The 19,337-nt window shown below is 40.2% G+C and overlaps 1 protein-coding gene across 1 annotated transcript in view; it reads left to right on the top strand.

The window, feature by feature from the left end:
- Window positions 1-19,337, top strand: part of POLR3B (RNA polymerase III subunit B) — a 132,660-nt gene that overhangs the window by 100,046 nt on the left and 13,277 nt on the right. The window contains exons 24-25 of the mRNA XM_049783144.1: window positions 8,595-8,698; window positions 9,219-9,385. Coding sequence (XP_049639101.1) covers window positions 8,595-8,698; window positions 9,219-9,385 — 271 coding nt within the window. The remainder of the gene's footprint in view (window positions 1-8,594; window positions 8,699-9,218; window positions 9,386-19,337) is intronic.

Genomic DNA, 19,337 nt, shown 5'->3' with positions numbered 1-19,337 from the left:
TCTCTCTCTCTCTCTCTCTCTCTCTCACACACACACACACACACACACATACACACACACACACACTGCATATCCCATCTCCCATACCACCAAGTGTGACCTGTCAGACACACACACACACACACACACACACACACACACACACACACACACACAGTGTCCCTAAGATTATCTTCCCTAGTCCCCTTGAACTGCTTGCGGGCTTCCCAAGGAAAAAAAAAAGGTGGGGGGGGGATGGAGGACTGAAGCCAGGGAATGGTAGAGCACACACTTGGTGTGTACAAAGCCCTGGGTTCAGTCCTTTCTGTACCAGCATATGAAACAGAAAGTATTTCTTAATGTATTTCTTAAAGAAGAGGCTGTCACCAGCAACATAAAACCATGCAGGATATACTCATGTAGCACTCTGTAAATTATAGAAAGTTGATAGTCTTTTAGGGTCAGGGATGATGTGGCGCAAGTAGAGAGCACAACCTTCCCAATTGAGGCACTGGGCTAGATCCACAACTACCAATCCGAATCCCAAAAGCACTGCTGGATGTGGCCCCTGTAGAAAGTAAAGAGAAAAAAAAAAAGTCTAGTACTGCCTCTTAATGAGAAATTTTGAGAATTTCTTTGGGTCTATGAGGTTCATTGTATATCTCATCAATAAATGTGCAGTGAAACAAACATACACACACAGATGCATACAAGCTGGGCCTTTGATTAAGACTCTTTAGAGTCTTTTCCCATGCAAAATACTAGAAAGCTAAAATCGGTAATAACCTAGCTATGATCTGTAGTGTGTTTGTCCACAAAGGAAGAAAACTTTTTTTTTGGTTTGGTTTTTGGTTTGGGGGCTACATCTGGTGGCACTCAGGGGTTACTCCTGGCTCTGCACTTAGAAATTATTCCTGGCAGGTTCAGGGGACCGGACCATATGGGATGCCGGGGATTGAATCCGGGTAGGCTATGTACAAGGCAAAATGCCCTACCTGCTTTGCTATCGATCTAGCCTTAGGATGAAAACTTATAGTTCTTTTGTTTAAAACTTAGTTGGGTGTTTTTTTGAGAGTTATAAAAAATCCTAAAACCTTCATCTCTTCTGGGGTCCTACACTGCTTGATGTTTTTGAGTGAAGCTGGAATACATGTAAATGGATGCATGTGGGACTCCACACAGGGAAATAGAGCAAAACTTGGGTCTAGAGAGCTCTCTGTGTTTTTCTACATATTCTTTCTTGATTGACTTTTTAGAGTTTAGACAGAATAATATTTATAAATTAAAATGCTGATTGGAGTCAGATTTTCAGCCATTTTTTATTACAGTCAAGATAACTCATGGAACCTTCTTGAACTTGGGTATAACTTCTGTATGGCAAGAATTCATCAACGGCAAATATTTTTGGCCACACCCAGGGGTGCTTTGGGGCCATTCACAGTTCACTGCTCAGGGTTTACTCCTGGCACCAGGAATTGAGTCTTAGTCTCCTAAGACTAAGCACAGCACATAGTCTCTCTTCAGCCCAAACATTTTATCTTGAATTTCGCCTTTTCTGGTAGTGCAATGATGAGAAGTATGAGCATTAGCAGATTTACCACTTAGTTTGGAGTTTTGTGTTTGTGTTTCCAGCTCTCTAATAAACATTACTTGTCAGTTTAAGGATTTTCTAAATAAAATTTTATGTCAGTGTTCAGGCAAATTAAATTTTTATATTTCCAAATTTTCTCTTTTGCTGCCATTGACCTGGAGGAAGGAAAAAGTAGAGTCCTTTGATGTGTGTGTGTTGGAGGGGGGGGCAATATATCACTTCCCTGAAAGAACATTTCTCAGTCTCTGTGAAAAAGGATTACCTCCAACAAAGGTTCTGTAGATCACAGAATCAGGCAGAAATGCCAAACACTGTTCCTAAGGAGAGGAAAAACTGGATTTGAGCAAGAGTGTTTGTCCTGGCAAACAGAAGCTTTTTAATAATCGCAAATCTGAGATAATGGCATACACTCCTCGTTATCTCCCCTAAATCCTCAGTGAGCTTAAACAGAGTGATGGCAGTTGTTGTTTTATGATAGAAGTGTAGTCTTGTCAAATGTAATATTTTTTCGTAAGTGGTTTAGTCTGACTGTCACTGGCTCATAAGGATTACAAGTTTTGTCAGATTGTTTGGAAGACTTTAACCCCATCTTGTTCAACTAAAATTTTCTTATAAGGTCTCTTGCCTCCATTTTGCATTAATAAATGCAGTTCATCCTGCTGTTACTTTATTGACTTTAATTGAAAGTTTACTAGAAGAAAACAAGACTGATGCTGACTCTCTCACACAATAAGGAATTTTTATACAACAGGTAGACAGAGACTATGAGAAAACATTAGTCCATGCAGTCAAGAAGAAAGTTCTTTAAACAGGATTCGATTTAAAACTGCTTTTTCCAGACTTTCGTTCACCATTGCCATTTTCTGTGGTATGTTTTTGAAAACTGAGAGATTGAAAAGTCTCTGATTTAAAATAATAGAAACAACAGCTCATACTCATGTAGTACTTGAGACTGACTAAAATCCTCTCTGCTCATCTGAAGCTTCAAAGTCTGGATGTCTTTGGCTCCCTACTTTGCTTGATCCTGCCTGAATGAAAGATTCTAAGCAGGAGGGGAGATGGGGGCCATGGAGCTAACAGTGTGAGCCCAAGATAAGGTGGATGAGGCCAGAGGATCCTTCAGAGGCTGGGTTTAAAGTGAAATTCTGACAGCTCTTACTTTAATGGTAGAAATCAGGGTGATATTGTTCACATAGACACCTTATTGTAAGGACAATTTATTTAATTTGCCTTTTTAAGAACAAACTTTGGTAACTAGCCAGTAACCCCCTGACCTTTTAGTAAATATCAAACTGAAGCTTTGAAATTAGGGCATTTAGTGTTTTATGGCCCAGAATAAAAATCTCCGATTCTGTTTCCAAATAGTATAGTCTCAACACATTTTATTAAGCTCTTGACACATTCAGCCATGTGTATTTTGTAAAGTTCCTATGGTTATTGTTTTACAATAGCTGCTTCCAGAAGCATTGTAAGGGTTTCAATTAATCAGCCCTTTGTGTGCCTCAGACTATGCAAATTTATCACATCAAACCATTCAGCTGCTCATGGGAAAGCCATGTAAAAACGGTATTGTCTTCTCGCGCCTCCCCTCATTTAGAGTGATGTTTTAATAAGAAAGCTAATCAAGTTTTCTTATGCATTATTTATTTGTTAACATGTAAGGAAGAGGCGAATTAAAATATGTCAACCGGGATATGGCAAGAGAAGTGATAGATCTGGAAATGATTCGAAGACAGAACAAAACTAATATATGATTCAACAGTTTTCTCTCTTCATCGCTACCACTCCACCCCCTGTCAATTATTTAAGGTGATGGTGGAAAAATAAAAGAAGGTTAATTCAATAACTGGAAGGAGTAGAGGGAAAGAAGAAAGGAGTAGCCACCCATGCCTGCTTTTGCAGCTTTGTTTCTGAGCTTTGATACATTTTTGAAATATATCCACGACTTCTGGAGATGAGTTTGTTCACAGCAACATTTCTTGTTTCATACAGAGTTGAAAACATCTCTCTGCTTCCTTGGCCCCCTTTTTCTCTTGCTTTCTCCAGCAGTAAACTGTTCTTTCCTAGAAATCTGCAGCTGAGAAGTTCTGTGAAGTGCTAAAGTTATTAGGAGACACCGATGTCCTGCTGATGCTAAATGGTCTCAACAGGACCGGCAGACTGAGCTTCTTTGGGGCCTTTTCAGTCTACTTTAGTGCAACTGCAACTACTCCTCCTATTCATTAAGTTGGTCTCCTTTGCTGTGCTAGTTTGCTTCCTGCTGAGAGTAATTAGGTTTCTTATATAATAATAATTCCTTGTATTTAGATGCTGCCTTTATCTAAGGGCCTTAAAGTACCCCTCAGACATTAGCTCATCTGTTCTTCTCACACAATCAGGAGATAGATGTTAATTATTCCCATTACAGAGACCAAGCAGGTAAGGCTCACCAGAAAGTGGAGCTTTCTCCCCAAGGCAGCACTTTCTCCTTCAGATATCAGTTAAACCAGTGTCACTGAATTCCTTGCTCTCTTGCTCTCCTTAGATTGGGGGTGAGCCCTTCACAGTCTCCCCCTAAATCCCAGTTTATGAAACTCAGTCTTTGCAGAATAACTCCTTTACTGAGCCCCAACCCTCTGCTTGCTCTCATTGATGGATAGAGAAAGATTACAGGTAGCAGTCTTTTTTCCTTGAGGAGTGAATAGTCTTATCTCATAGTACCTGCAGAAAGCAAAAGCAGCCCGCTTGCATCCTGTTGTCATTCCAGCAGAGGCTCTACCAGACTGTGCCACACCAAGTGGGACATTGAATCATGGCAAGCTGTATCGCAGGAACGTTTTCGTTCTTCCAGCAGGCAGATTAATCTGTGCGGACACTTCGTGTGGCCGAGTCCCAGAATCTCTTCTCATCCCCCATTCTCACCACCACCCTTGCCACCCAGCATCCGCTTAGTAATTGAGAGGGATGAGTCCGTTTTTCTCACTCAGGGAAGGATGTGTAATGATCCACACATCCACTCCAGAGTGGTGAATGTACTCCAACAGCAGTTATACATAGAAGGCAGACTTGCTAAATAAAAGTCCTCAAAAACAAAGATGCTAAAGTGTGATATTAAAAGGAGACCTGGCTGTCAACACAGTGGAACACCATTTGCTCATCAGTTTTCACACTGACTTCACAGCCAGCAGCTCTTGAGTTGGAGAGGCTGTCACAGTTGTCCTCTGCACTTGCCACTTGCTTTCCTGCCTCCTTGATAAGGATGTGTGATTGCTTGAGCATCTCCTTGCAGTGCATTGTATTACCATAGGTCGGTTTTTTCTTTTGTAAATTGAGATCAATCTACTATATTCTAAACTAGTTATAAAAGAATGGGGGGCAGGTGGGAGGGATGACTCACACTGAAGTCAGTTTCTTTTTTTTTTAATTACAAGTAATTTCTGAGGAATGGAGTGATGTATCTGTCCTGCCAAGACCACACACATCCCCACGATGGTGAGGGAGGTGCTGAGTTGGGGGCAAGGTAACCTGGCGCCCAGGGTGACTGCTCTGTGCTCCCTCAGTTCCTCACCATACAGCTTGAAATGAAAATGGGTGTGGCGGAATATTTGGTTGACCAGCTGTACTCTTGCTGCACAGGGTCCAGCTTTCCCCTGTAACCTTTTTCTGTTTGCCTAAGGAACCTGGGGCAGTGGAGGTTGTAGTCTAATCCCCAGCTGGCCCCTGTGAGAGGGATAAAAGTTCCAGTTAAAGGAGTGTATTTGCATTTCCGTACCAGGAGGTTGTGCTATAAACAATGGGGTTGAGACACCAGCATGGGGTTGGAGTGGAAGGGCTCAAAGGGAGGGGTGTGAATTTTTATTTTAAAATCTGAAATGCTGTGTAAGCATTCAAGGTACGAATCAGTAATTGTTTCGCAACAGCTTCCATTAGATATGGTTTGTTTGTAGTCCATCCTCTTTCCAAGAATCTAAGGAGGTGTCAGCACAGAAGCAAGCATACTGCATATCATTTACATTTTTAAATCAGCAGCCCACGAAAGTGACTAACTTTTAAGAGTTTCATATCTGGGGAGAGAGAAGTTATGTCCCTGAAGAAAACAGAGTTTTACTGTTGGTTGACTTGTTTGTTTTATTCAACGATACAAAACCTTTCCACTTTGGTAAAGAGTTTGATTAACTCTGAAACCGAGGAATAAATCACTTAATAAAAAAAAATAAGTCTTATTCTAAGATTCTTCTCCCTTCCTCCCCAACCCCACCCCACCTCACCAATGAATTCAGTAAAACACAAACTTAAAAATCATCTGTCTTATTTGAGATTCACGATCATCACATTCTGTCTAAATATTTTGTTTTAACTTCTAAGCTCATTATGGCTTCTTTGTGTTAACTTGTATTAAAATCTGTCAGCTATGACTGGTCTCATAAGCACAGTCAGCGGACCAGAATAAGTTAATTATTTACTTGTGTCACTAGTGCTCTTCATCTAATGAAATGCACAGCTGTGTTAGATCTGCAGTTGGATGTGTAGCCCCCATTGTTCTGTGGCCAGCAGAGGGGAGAAGCCGCGATGATGGAGAGCTCTCAGTTCTTTCTGCTGTTCTGGCTTTCTGTGTCGATTTCATGGATCTTTTATCATTCACTTTCACACAAAACAAACAACACAGGGCTGTCTGCTATGGGAACCATCTTGGCATATAAAAGGGTTTTCAGAGCCTAAAGTAATTTTAAGTTAGCTAAGATTTAATTTTTGGCTTACAGGTGCCCTCGATTCAACTGCGACCAAAGCCGTTCCCCTAATGGAATGGAATGAAAAAAAAATAAACCTCAGAGTTACTTATAATGGACTTGAAACTCGGTGTCAGAAAAGAGCTGATACAAAAAATAAGTCCCCTGTAAGGAAGCCCAACAGTATAAGTACTATCAGATTTTAGGGGGGATAACAGAAATTTTCGTTTCAGGGGGGAAAGCATTGCTTTTGTTCTAATGGCAAAATCAAGTTAAGTTTGCTGGATTGAATTTGTCAATTGAAATGGAAACACACCCCAATCATCTCTCTGCCAGCCTTCCTGTGGTGTCAGTGCGCCATGGCTTCTGTGCCTCTCTCCCATCTTCTTGTGGGGGTGGGGACAGGCAGCTCCCCACAGACTCCTGTGAGTGAGCACCAATAAACAGGAGCAGAAACTTCACTTTGGTTTTGTTTTTAATGGATGCAGTCAAACACTCACAGGGCAAAGGACATTCTCACCCTCTCACCCGAGCATGTCCCAGGATGGCCTCTTTAGGAACTGCTGGAGGCTTTCTTTCTTCTTTTTTTATTTTTTCTTCTTTCTCCCTTCCTTTTTTTTCTTTATTTCTATCTTCATTTTGTTCACTGCCACACATTGTTGTTGTCGGTGCACCTAGATTTACAATTTGATCTCTTTTAACGTAGGCTTCCCAGTAGCCCTCATGTTTTGTCGGATAATATCAGTGTGGACAAAATGTATTTTTGGAGAGAATAAAGAAGGGCATGCACTGCATAATTTAAAGCCTAATGCATTGTAGCTGAATTTGAAATAAAGTAAACTGGGTGAAGGCATCTGTCTTTCACAAAAAGGACAGAATATATTTGCTGAACATACAGTGTCATTTCAGCCGACCAATTGTAATTTCTTCTATGTTCCAGAATTCAACTTGAAAAACTTGTCATATTTTAGCAATTTCTAGAAATCAGAGTAGCAATAACTAATGTTACAGAGGCAAATAATATATTTTTCCTTTCAGCACTTGAAGATTAATACATATCACACAAATTTTATTTTAGCCTGGTATGAGTAGTTAAGAAGAAATCAAGTCAAAAAGATTAAAAATTGAGAATGGCTTCTTTAATAGGGTTAGAGTGTTGATATATGTACAAAGGAAAAGGGAATTTTTTTTTACTAAATATAGAAGCATGTTTTTTCCAGGGGCCGGAGCGATAACACAGCGGTAGGATGTTGCCTTGCACGCAGCTGATCCAGGATGGACCTGGTTCGATCCCAGCTTCCCGTATGGTCCCCCCCCCCCCAAGCCAGGAGCAATTTCTGAGCACATAGCCAGGAGTAACTCCTGAGCGTCACTGGGTGTGAACCCAAGACAGAAACAAAAAAAAAAAAGCATTTTTTTCTTGCTCCAATATCATACATTAATTTTCTATTGATTGTGGTTAACTGTCTAAATTCTACCCTTCTCGAACTTCCAAGAAAAAAAAATCAGAGGAATTAAACCCATTGAAGCAAGATAATCCCTTACATGTTAGAATAATATTAATGTAGTAATAAAGTACAGTTAATTTAAGAAAGTATTAGTATGCATAGAGTTGGTAGTTTGTTTTGTTCTGTTCTCATTCTTAGAATTCCATTTCTAATACTCACCCTTTTTTCCCCTAGAATGATTTGGCATTTATTTTCCTTGTTCAACTTTACAATGTTAATCAAAGATCATTTTCTAATGTGTTATAAGCCATAAGAATCAAAATTCCTTCAGGCAATTGAGGCTCAGCCAGGAAAGCCCTGGCAGAAATAGCCGACCAGCCAGCACTCCAGGCCAGCCCATTAGCACATCATCCCCACACCAGTACTTCTTGTTACCACTTTCCAAAGCCACACTTTAAATTCACCCCTTGTCCCATTAGTTCTGTTTGGTGATTACAGAGATCTGTGTCTATGATTTTGGTTGTGGCCTCTAGCAGGTCACCAACCAGCTGACAAAGAACCAACTTGATGCCGACTGAAGCAGCAGGAAAACTTCCAGAGCCCAGAGGAATGCTGCCCTTTCATCACAGTGGCCAGAGATGCTGGTATCCCACAAGCCATAGATCTGCAGGGTCTTCCCACAGAAGCTGCCTTTGTAGCTCAGTGCTGCACAGGATTAGTAGGAACTTTCTTTGCTAAGCTCCTGGTCAACACCAGCAGAGAAGATTGTGGAGCCGCTGGGCTAGAGAGTACAGTGGGGAAACCCCAGTTCAAAGTGTTCGCCCTCCCCATCTGTTTGCTTTACATGGCATGAAATCATCTCTCCCACAGGTGTCTGTGGCCTCATAGTCCCACAGGAAGACATGCCGTTCTGTGATTCTGGCATCTGCCCCGACATCATCATGAACCCGCATGGCTTCCCATCACGAATGACGGTCAGTTTCCATGGGGTACACGTGCTGCATTTAGGAGAGAAAAGTAGTAGCCTGTCTGTAGTTAGTGGAGGCAGTGAGACCCTGAAGCTGGTTCTCAAAAAGGAACCTTTATAACCAGGTCCTGGGTCCTTTGTAACCAGAGCAGAGCAAGGGGGAAAGGGGTGCCCTCCACTTGGTGTGCATGCTGAGCCTTTCACAGATGCCTCCATGTGGTTTGTGGTGCTTTGACTTCACCACTGACCATCACGTGACCTGGGAAAGGACCTGAACTCTGCACTTCAGATATGACATGAGGGAAATGACCATACCTGTCCCCAAGGGCTTCTGAAGGACCTAAACTCGGGTCCTCATGTCAGGCCCTTCCAACAGGCTGCCACACACTGCAGGAGAGCCTGCAGTGCAATAGAGGGGCTAGAACTATACTGCTGTTACAGCGGTGGGCTAGTTATTGTTGGGGAAGTCAGCCAAGAGAATCCCTGTTCCCTTGAAAGCACTTTCTCCCTTGGGTCACCTCCTACAGGTGGGCAAGTTAATTGAACTGTTGGCTGGCAAGGCCGGAGTGCTGGACGGCAGATTCCACTACGGCACAGCGTTTGGAGGCAGTAAAGTGAAGGATGTGTGTGAAGACCTTGTTCGCCATGGTTATAACTACTTGGGAAAGGACTATGTTACATCTGGCATCACAGGGTAAGTTTAAGATTTATCTGTCTTAAATAAAAAATAAGCTTTTATTAACTATACAACCATATGTATTATATTATATATTTGTATATAAATAGTTGCTGTATTTTTCATACCATAGGACACACTCCCCCCACAAAAAAAAGATGGGGGGAAATGTCTGTGCATCTTACGGAGCAAATGCTGACTGGAGGGGAAGAGAGCATATACTAACCACTTGACATCTGCAGTGTTACGCCCCCTTTATTGCACAGACTTACCACATTAGGTTAATGCACTTTCACCATCACATAGAACTTTCTTTTAAGACTATTTGATCACTGCTGTGACTTATTTTTTTATAATAATGAAAAAAATACTTTAAAAAATGTTTTTTGGGAGCTGGAGCAATAGCATAGCAGTAGGGCGTGCACGCTGCTGACCCAGGACGGAACCGGGTTTGATCACAGGCATCCCATATGGTCCCAGAGCAATTTCTGAGCACATATATAGCCAGAAGTAACCCCTTAGCGTCACTGGGTGTGGCCCAAAAACCAAAAAAAAAAAAAAATGTTTTTTTACTTTCTGATGTAAAAAAATGTTAGGTAAATGTGTTTAGCCAGCTGTGGATAGGCAATATAGTAAATATACTTCGGCCTCACAGGCTAGTTGTTCCAATATGCCATCTCATATTGCACCATTTACTTTAGAATATTTTTTTCTTGTTTTCCTCATCTAAAAGCTATGTGTGTCTTATGGTCAGGTGTGTCTTATAGAGCAAAAGATATGATATATGTTACACATAATATAGGTCTATTATAAGGCATTTTATATTTTATATACAGCATTTATATGTGTGTGTACATGCACTATATATATACACACAACCTTAAGATACACTTTTTTTTTTGGTCTAGGGCCACACCTGATAGTACTCAGGTCTTATTCCTGGGTCTGAGTTTAGGGATCACTCCTGGTGGGCTTAGGGGACCATGTATGGTGCCAGGGATCAAACCTAGGTTGGCCACATGCAAGGCAAATGCCCCACTCCTGTATTATCACTCTAGCCCCAATATATATGGTTTTATTTCCTCAAGAAATCTGATATAGGGGACTGGAGTGGTAGTATAGCAGGTAGGGTACATGCAGCTGACCTGAGTTCAATCCCTGGCACCTCATATTATCCCCTGAAGCTAACCCTGAATGTTAAGCCAGGAATAAGCCATGCCACCAAGTGCTAAATCTGATATAGGGCTGGAGAGAGAATTCAAAAGCAGGAACATATTTCTGCAGGTGTCCTGGTTCTCCCATGAATTCTCCAAGCACTATATAGCCTCAATATGTAAAAATTAAAACCTAATATAAAAATAAATAAATAAATTTGACAGTTTTTTATTTTTTTATTTATTTTAAAGGCAAATTTTTATTAAAACAATATTTAATTTTTTTAATATTTTTTATTTAAACACCCTGGTTGCAAACATGATTGTGGTTGGGTTTCAGTCTTATAAGATGACACCCCCCATCACTAGTGCAACATTCCCACCACCAGTGTCCCAAATATCCCTCCTCCCCTCCCCGCCCCTACCTGTACTCTAGACAGGCTTTCTATTTCCCTCATACATTATCATTGTTAGGATAGTTCGCAATGTAGTTATTTCTCTAACTAAACTCATCACTCTTTGTGGTGAGGTTCATGAGGTGGGCTATAACGTCCAGCCCTCCTCTCTTTTGTCTCTGAAAATTGTTGAGAAATATCTTTCATTTTTCTTAAAACCCATAGATGAGTGAGACCACTCTGCGTCTCTCTCTCTCTTTCTCTCTCTTTCTCTCTCTCTCTCTCTCTTTCTCTCTCTCTCACTTCACTCAGCATAAAAGATTCTATGTACATCCATGTATAGGAAAATTTTGTGACTTCATCTCTCCTGATGGCTGCATAACATTACATTGTGTATATGTACCACAATTTCCTTAGCCATTCATCTGTTGAAGGGCATCTTGGCTGTTTCCAGAGTCTTGCTATGGTAAATAGTGCTGCAATAAATATAGGTGTAAGGAAGGGATTTTTGTATTGTATTTTTGTGTTCCTGGGGTATATTCCTAGAAGTGGTATAGCTGGATCATATGGGAGCTCGATTTCCAGTTTTTGGAGGAATCTCCATATCGCTCTCCAGAAAGGTTGAACTAGTCAGCATTCCCACCAGCAGTGGATAAGAGTTCCTTTCTCTCCACATCCCCGCCAACACTGCTTGTTCTCATTCTTTGTGATGTGTGCCAATCTCTGGGGTGTGAGTTGGTACCTCATAGTTGTTTTGATTTGCATCTCCCTGATGATTAGTGATGTGGAACATTTTTTTCATGTGCCTTTTGACCATTTGTATTTCTTCTTTATCAAAGTGTCTGTCCATTTCTTCTCCTCATTTTTTGACGGAATTAGATGTTTTTTTTTTTTTTAGATGGGTTTGTTGGGTTTTTTTTGTAGAGTTTTTGACAGTTTTTTAATACCACTGTGGTGGTATACAGTTTAGACCAGGGATCTCAAACTCAGTTTACCTGGGGGCCGCAGGAGGCAAAGTTGGGGTGATCCTTGAGTGCAAAGTCAGTAGTAAGCCTTGAACATTGGGGGATGTGACCCAAACAAAACAAAAACAAAACAAAAAAAGATTTCTCTAGGGCAGGGCCACAAAATGTTGTACGGAGGGCCGCAAACGGCCCGTGGGCCGCGAATTTGAGACCCCTGGTTTAGACTTTCATAGTTGTTGGTTTTCAGTGAGATCTCACACTGGCTAATTGAGGAGGCTTGTTTATTCTGGTGAGGTTCTCAGTCGTTTGTTTTGTTTTGTTTTATTTTAGCACCATGGTTACAAATATGTTTGTAGTTGGATTTCAGTCATAAAATGTACACCACCCTTTACCAGTCAACTTACCTCCCATCAATGTCCCCTATTTCCCTCCTTCCCCAACCCTGCCTATCTTCAGGACAGGCATTCTATTTCTCTGTCATTGTCATGGTAGTTGTTAGTGTAGTTATTTCTCTAACTGCGCTCACCACTCTTTTTGGTAAACTTCATATGATGGGCTGATCCTTCTAGTCCTCATCTCTATTGTTCCTGGGTGTTATTACCATACTGTCTTTTATTCTTTTTAAATCCCACAAAAGAGTGAGACTATTCTGTGTCTATCTCTCTCTCCCTCTGACTTATTTCACTCAGCCTAATAGTCTCCTATTTTTATTTTACATACACATTCATCCATGTATAGGCATATTTCATGACTTCATTTTTCCTAACAGATGTATAGTTTTTCATTGTATAGATGTACCACAGATTCTTTAGCCACTCATATGTTGTAGGGCACCTGAGTTGTTTCCAGATTCTGCCTATTGTAAATAGAGCTGAAATGAACATAGTGCAGAGGGCATTTTTGTATTGTGTTGTTCTTTATTTTTTTGTGGGGGGGGGAGTTGGGTCACACCCGGAAGCACTCAGGGGTTACTCCTGGTTCTACACTCAGAAATCGCTCTGGCAGACTTGGGAGACCATATAGGATGCTGGGATTTGAACCACCATCCTTCTGCTTGCAAGGCAAATGCTCTACCTCCATGGTATCTCTACGGCCCCTGTATTGTGTTGTTGTGTACCTATGGTTATCTATAGGAGTGGTATTGTTGGATCATATGGGAGCTCAATTTCCAGTTTTAGAGGAATATCCATATTATTTTTCAGAAAGACTAGACTAGATGGCATTCCCAGCAGCCGTGAATGAGCATTCCTTCTCCCCACATCCATGCCAGCACTAGTTTTTGTTTTTTGTGATATATATACCAGTTTCTATGGCATGAGATATCTCATTGCTGTTTTGATTTGATCTCCCTGATGATAAGTGATGTGGAACATTTTTTATGTGCCTTTTGACTATCTGTATTTCTACTTTTTTTTCTTGTTAAGTTCTCTCAGTTCCTTGTATATCTTAGATGCTAACACTTTATCTGATGGTTATTAGGTGAATAGTTTCTCCTATTCCATGAGTGGTCTTTGTGTTTTTTTTTGGTTTTTTTTGTTTTTTTTGGGGGGGCACACCTGTTTGATGCTCAGGAGTTACTCCTGACTAAGCACTCAGATATTGCCCCTGGCTTGGGGAGACCATATGGGACGCTGGGGGATCGAACCACGGTCCTTCCTTGGCTAGCGCTTGCAAGGCAGACACCTTACTTCTAGCGCCACCTCACTGGCCCCAAATGAATATTTTTTAAGTATTTTTTTTTTGTTTTTTTGTGACACACCCGTTTGATGCTTAGGGGTTACTCCTAGCTAAGCACTCAGAAATCGCCCCTGGCTTGGGGGGACCACATGGGACGCCGGGGGATCAAACCGAGGTCCTTCTTTGGCTAGCGCTTGCAAGGCAGACACCTTACCTCTAGCGCCACCTCACTGGCCCCAGTCTTTGTATTTTTGTCAAAGTTTCCTTTGAGGTGCAGAAGTTCTCAGTTTAATGTAGTCTCATCTGTTTATCTCTGCTTTCACTTGATATCTTTTTCTTGCCTAACTACTATGGTAAGTACTTGTAGTATGATGTTGAATAGGATTGGTGAGGGGAGCAACCTTGTCTTGTGGCATATTTTAGAGGAAAGGCTTTCAGTATATACTCCATTGAGTATAATATTTGCCCTGGGCTTGTGGTAAATAGCATTGGTATATTGAAAAAAGTTACTTCCATTCCCATCTTGTTGAGAGTTTTATTATAATGAGTGTTGGACCTTATCAAATGTTTTCTCTGCATCTATTGATATGATCATATGGGTTTTATTTTTTCTTTTATTGATATGGTAGATTACATTAACTGACTTGTATATGTGAAGTTATCCTTGCATCTCTGGAATGAAACCTACTTGGCATGGTGTATGACCTTGAGACATTGGATCCTATTTGCTAGGATTTTGTTGAGGATCTTTGCATCTGTGTTTATCAAGGATATTAGTCTGTAGTTCTCTTTTTTATTTATTTATTTTTTGTGGCATCTCTGCTTTTGATATCAGGGAGGATGTTAGCTTCATAAAGTTATTTAAAGTTAAATTTGAAAAAAAAAGTGTTTCTTTTTCTTCAAAAAAGAGCATGAAAAGGATTGATAGTAGGTCCTCTTGAAAGGTTTGAAATAATTCATTAGTGAATCCATCTGGGCCTGAGATTTTGATTTTGGGAAAACTTTTGATTACCATTTTAATTTTCTCAATAGTAATAATGGGTCTGTTTAGATATGCTAGATTATTTTGGGTCAACCTTGAGAGGCTATAAGGGTCTAAGAATTTATCCATTTCTTCCATGTTCTCTTGTTTTGTGGCATATAGTGTCTCAAAGTAGTCTCTGATTACCCTTTGAATTCTGTAATATCTGTAGTAATCTCCCTTTTACTTCTAATTCAGTTTATTAAGTTTCTCTTCCTTTCTCTATGAGTTTTGCTAGTGGTTTATCAATTTTATTTATATTTTTAAAGAATCAACTTTCATAGATCTTTTGGATTTTGTTTGTTTTGTTTTGTTTTTTGATTTCCAATTCAAATTTCTGCTCTAATCTTTACTACTTCTTTGCCTATTTTTGGTTAATCATTTTTGTTGATCATTTTCTAGTTTTATAAGTTGTGTCATCAAGTTATTTATGTAGGCCCTTTCTTCCTTCCTTATGAGTGCTTGCAAAGCTATAAATTTTCCTTTTAATGCCGCTTTTGCTGTGTCTCACAAATTCTGATAATTTGTGTCTTTGTTCTAATTTGTTTCCAAAAATCTTTGGTTTCATCTTTGATTTCATTTCTGACCTACTGTTTGTTCAGTAGTAAGCTGTTTAATTTCCAGGTGTTAAATTTTTCCTCCCTGTCCTTTTGTAATTCACTTCTAATTTCAGTGCAAAATGATCTGAGAAGGTAGTTTATGTAATTTCTATCCTCTTTATTTTATGGGGATAAGTCTTCTGGACCAGTATCTGGTCTATCTGAAGAATGACCCATGAGCATTGGAGAAGGATGTATATCCGATTTTCTCAGGATGGAAAGTCCTATATATATTTACTAAGCCACTCTTCCATTTCTCCCTTCAGAGGCAGTATATTCTTGTTAGGTTTTAACCTAGTTGACCTATCAAGGGGTGACAGAGAAATGTTGAAGTTTCCCACTATTACTGTGTTGCTATTGATGTCTTCCTTCAAATTTGTCAATAGTTGTATTAAATATTTTCCTGGTCCCTCATTGTGTGCATATATGTTTAGGAATAAGATTTCTCTCTGTTGTACATATCTGATGATTATTAAGAAATGTCCATCTCTGGTCCTTATAACTTTTTTAAGTCTTAAATCTGTGTCATCTGATATAATATGGCACTCCAACCTTTTTAATGGAGTTGTTTGCCTGAATTATTGTCCTTCAATCTTTGATTTTGAGTCTGTGTTTGTTCTGACTGTTCAGATGTGTTTCTTATAGGCAGCAGAACATTGGATTCAGCTTTTTGATTAATTTTGCCACTCTGTTAACTGGTGCATTTAGTTCATTGACATTGAGAGAAATGATTGTCATGGGATTTAGTGTCATCTTTATGTAGGACTTTGGTGTGTCTCTTGGTCTGACTTGTCTTAAAGTGACCTTTCAGTTCATCTTTTAACTCTGGTTTTGTGTCTGTAAAGTTTCTGAGCTATTGTATATCCATGAAGCTTGTATCCTTCTTTCAACACTGTATGTAAGTCTGACTGGGTGAAGTACTATTGGTGAAGCATTCATTACATTGAGTTTTATCTCTATATCCCATCACTGCCTTCAGGCCTTGAGGGTTTCTTGTGACATTTGCTGTTAGTTTTAAGGATGCTGCTTTGAATGTAATCTTCCTTTTTGATCATGCTGCTTTCAGTATTCTATCCATATCTGTGGGCTTCATCATTGTGACTAGGATGTATTTTGGGGTGCTTTTCTTCATGTCTATTTTGCTGGTGCTCTTCAGAATGCAGGATTTGATTGCATGTACTCTTTAGCTCTGGGAGTTTCTCTGCAATGATGTCCTTGACTGTTGATTCCTCATGGAGATTTTCTTCCTGGGTCTGTGGGATCCTAATGATTCTTAGGTTGTTTCTGTTGAATTTATCAATGACTTCTATTTTTGTCTGTTCACATTTTTTGAGGATTTTTTCTGTTGTCTGATTTTTTTTGTTTGTTTGTTTTTTGTTTTTGGGCCACACCCAGCGGTGCTCAGGGGTTACTCCTGGCTGTCTGCTCAGAAATAGCTCCTGGCAGGCACGGGGGACCATATGGGACACTGGGATTCGAACCAACCGCCTTTGGTCCTGGATCAGATGCTTGCAAGGCAAACGCTGTGCTATCTCTCCGGGCCCTGATCATTTATTTTAAGGCTCTTTTTCAACCTCTTCTGTTGTATGGAGTAGTTATGAATCTCATCTTCCAGCTCACTGATTCTGTCCTCAGCAGCTATTACTCTGATGGAGAGACTTTTCAGTGAGGTTTTCATTTCTCCTACCAAGTTTTTCAGTCCTTATATTTCAGTTTGGACTTTCTACTTTCATATCCTATTGATTTTTATTTGAGTGGGGTTTTTTTTTTTTCCTCGTTTGTTCCATGCTTTCTTTGAGTTTTATATTTCTTCTCTAAATTTATATTTCTTTTATATTTCTTCTCTAAAGTCCTTATCTGAGAGGCTTAACTAGGTGTTTGGTACTTATTAGGCCATCAGAGCTGCCATCTTTATTCTTTAAGCATTGTGGAGGCCTGCATTGTTTCCCCATTGTTAGGCTGTAATGTGGTGCTTTCTACATGTTGTGCTATGGTTCATTGACTAGGAGAAGTGTGCAGCATGGAGGGTGGAGTTAGCTCACCTGAGTTGACATGCCATGCTCTGCTGGTAAGAGAGGGGCCTCTGCTCTTCCAGGCGATGTGCATCCAGTTGCCATTGGCGGGTTGGGGCAGGGTCCATTGGAAGTTCTCAGTTTAAATGACTAGAGTCTTAGGGTCAGGGAGGCAGCTTATGCCTGGCATCTGTGTCATCCTAAGTTCAGTCCCCAGCACTGTCTCTCTTCCCCCACCACCACCACAGCAGGTGAGACCTCTATTGAAAAAAGGAATAGATTTTCCTTATCAGAGTATGATTTCAGTATAACTTCTAAGAAACATATCAGTCGTATATAGTGTGTTTTTTGTTTGTTTTGTGGTGCCAGAGCTCTAACCTAGGGCCTCACACATAAGGGCTGTACCTAACTATGAGCTGAGCCAAGGTCTGATTGTACTAATATAAAGGGCTTCCCTTAACTGATGATAAATGTAATCATCTCAGTCAGGTTCTCTGAATGCCCGGGGCCTCACTTTTGTACAAGCTAAGGATATGCTAAACTCCTGTTGTGCACTGAGCACAGAATATTTATCTCGAAACAAAACTGACTCTGAAACTCATCCTTTAGACTTGTTACTTAGATCTTGAAAAATGGGGCTGGCAAGGTGGCTCTAGAGGTAAGGTGTCTGCCTTGCAAGCGCTAGCCAAGGAAGGACCATGGTTCGATCTCCTGGTGTGCCATATGGTCCCCCCAAGCCAGGGGCGATTTCTGAGTGCTTAGCCAGGAGTAACCCCTGAGCATCAAACGGGTGTGGCCCAAAAAAACAAAAAAAAAAAAGATCTTGAAAAATAATGACCAGCAAGTCACTTCCCAGTAGAACCTACTGTGATCATTTAAAACTAGAACCCAGTAGTACCCATTTTCTCCTCATTCTTCTTTGTGGCAGGCTTTTCTCTCAAGTAGATGATGTAATAGTACTCTCTCCTACCATTGTTTATCACACCCTACCCAGAGAATGTTATCACTCTTAATAGTGAGGAGGAGCTATTTTGTCCTATTTCCTATACTGTTTCCAGTTCCCAGCACTGGACACACAACAGATATTTTAGTTGAGTGAAAAATGAATACAAATACAACTACTTATCATCCAAATAAATAAAAAGGCTTAGTTAGAAGATTCATATTTATGCAGGGAGAATGGGACTTTTTCATTCACTATGATAGGAATGTCAACTGGTCCAGTCTTTTTGGAAAGCAATATGGACATTTCTCAGAAAGACTAGAAATTGAGCTTCTATATGACCCAACAATACTGTTCCCGAGAACATACCCTAATGACCCAATGCAGAAAACAATACAATGCAGAAAAGGCATCTGCACTCCTATGTTCATTGCAGCACTTTTCACAATAGCCAGAATCTGGAAACGACCCAAATGCCTGAGAACAGATGAGTGGATAAAGAAACGAAAATACATCTATACCATGGTATACTACACAGCTATTAGAAGAAATCAAGAAACATGAAATTTGCCTATTCATGGATAGACAAGAAGAGTATCATGCTGAATGAAATGAGTCAAAGGGAGAGGGACAAACATAGAATGACCATCGTACTCATGTGTGGGATATTTTTAAAAATATGAGAATAATACCCAAAAAATAGAAATGAAGGCCAGTACTGGTCCATGGTAGGAATTTGCTGCAAGTGGACAGGGAAGAATAAAGTTAGGACAAAGAAGGGGCCACTATGACAATGATAGTTGGAAATGATCACTCTGGACAGGAACTGGGTGCTGAAAGGAGGTAAATTATATGCATGATACCCTTTCAGAATAGAATTGCAGATCACAGTGTCTAAAAAAGAGAAAAAAGAAAAATAGAGGCAGGCTTGGGGGGGTGGGTCACAAGAGGGAAACTGGGGAAATCAGCAGTGGGGAATGTGCATTGATGAAGAGATGGGTGTTGGAACACTGTATGACTGAAACTTGGCCATCAGCAGACTTAACTATCTCAATGTGATTCCATTTTAAATATTATATATATTATACATATATACATATATATGTATATGAAGATCCACGTTTATCAGGAGGGGAGATATTTCAACTGTGGAAGGAAAGATGAGAAGAGAAGACTCTTTGAATGGTGTTTCTTAGAGGAAAAG

Source organism: Suncus etruscus, chromosome 11 (assembly GCF_024139225.1).
Source record: "Suncus etruscus isolate mSunEtr1 chromosome 11, mSunEtr1.pri.cur, whole genome shotgun sequence".
Classification (NCBI taxonomy): domain Eukaryota; kingdom Metazoa; phylum Chordata; class Mammalia; order Eulipotyphla; family Soricidae; genus Suncus; species Suncus etruscus.
This window is presented reverse-complemented; position numbering and strand designations above follow the sequence as displayed.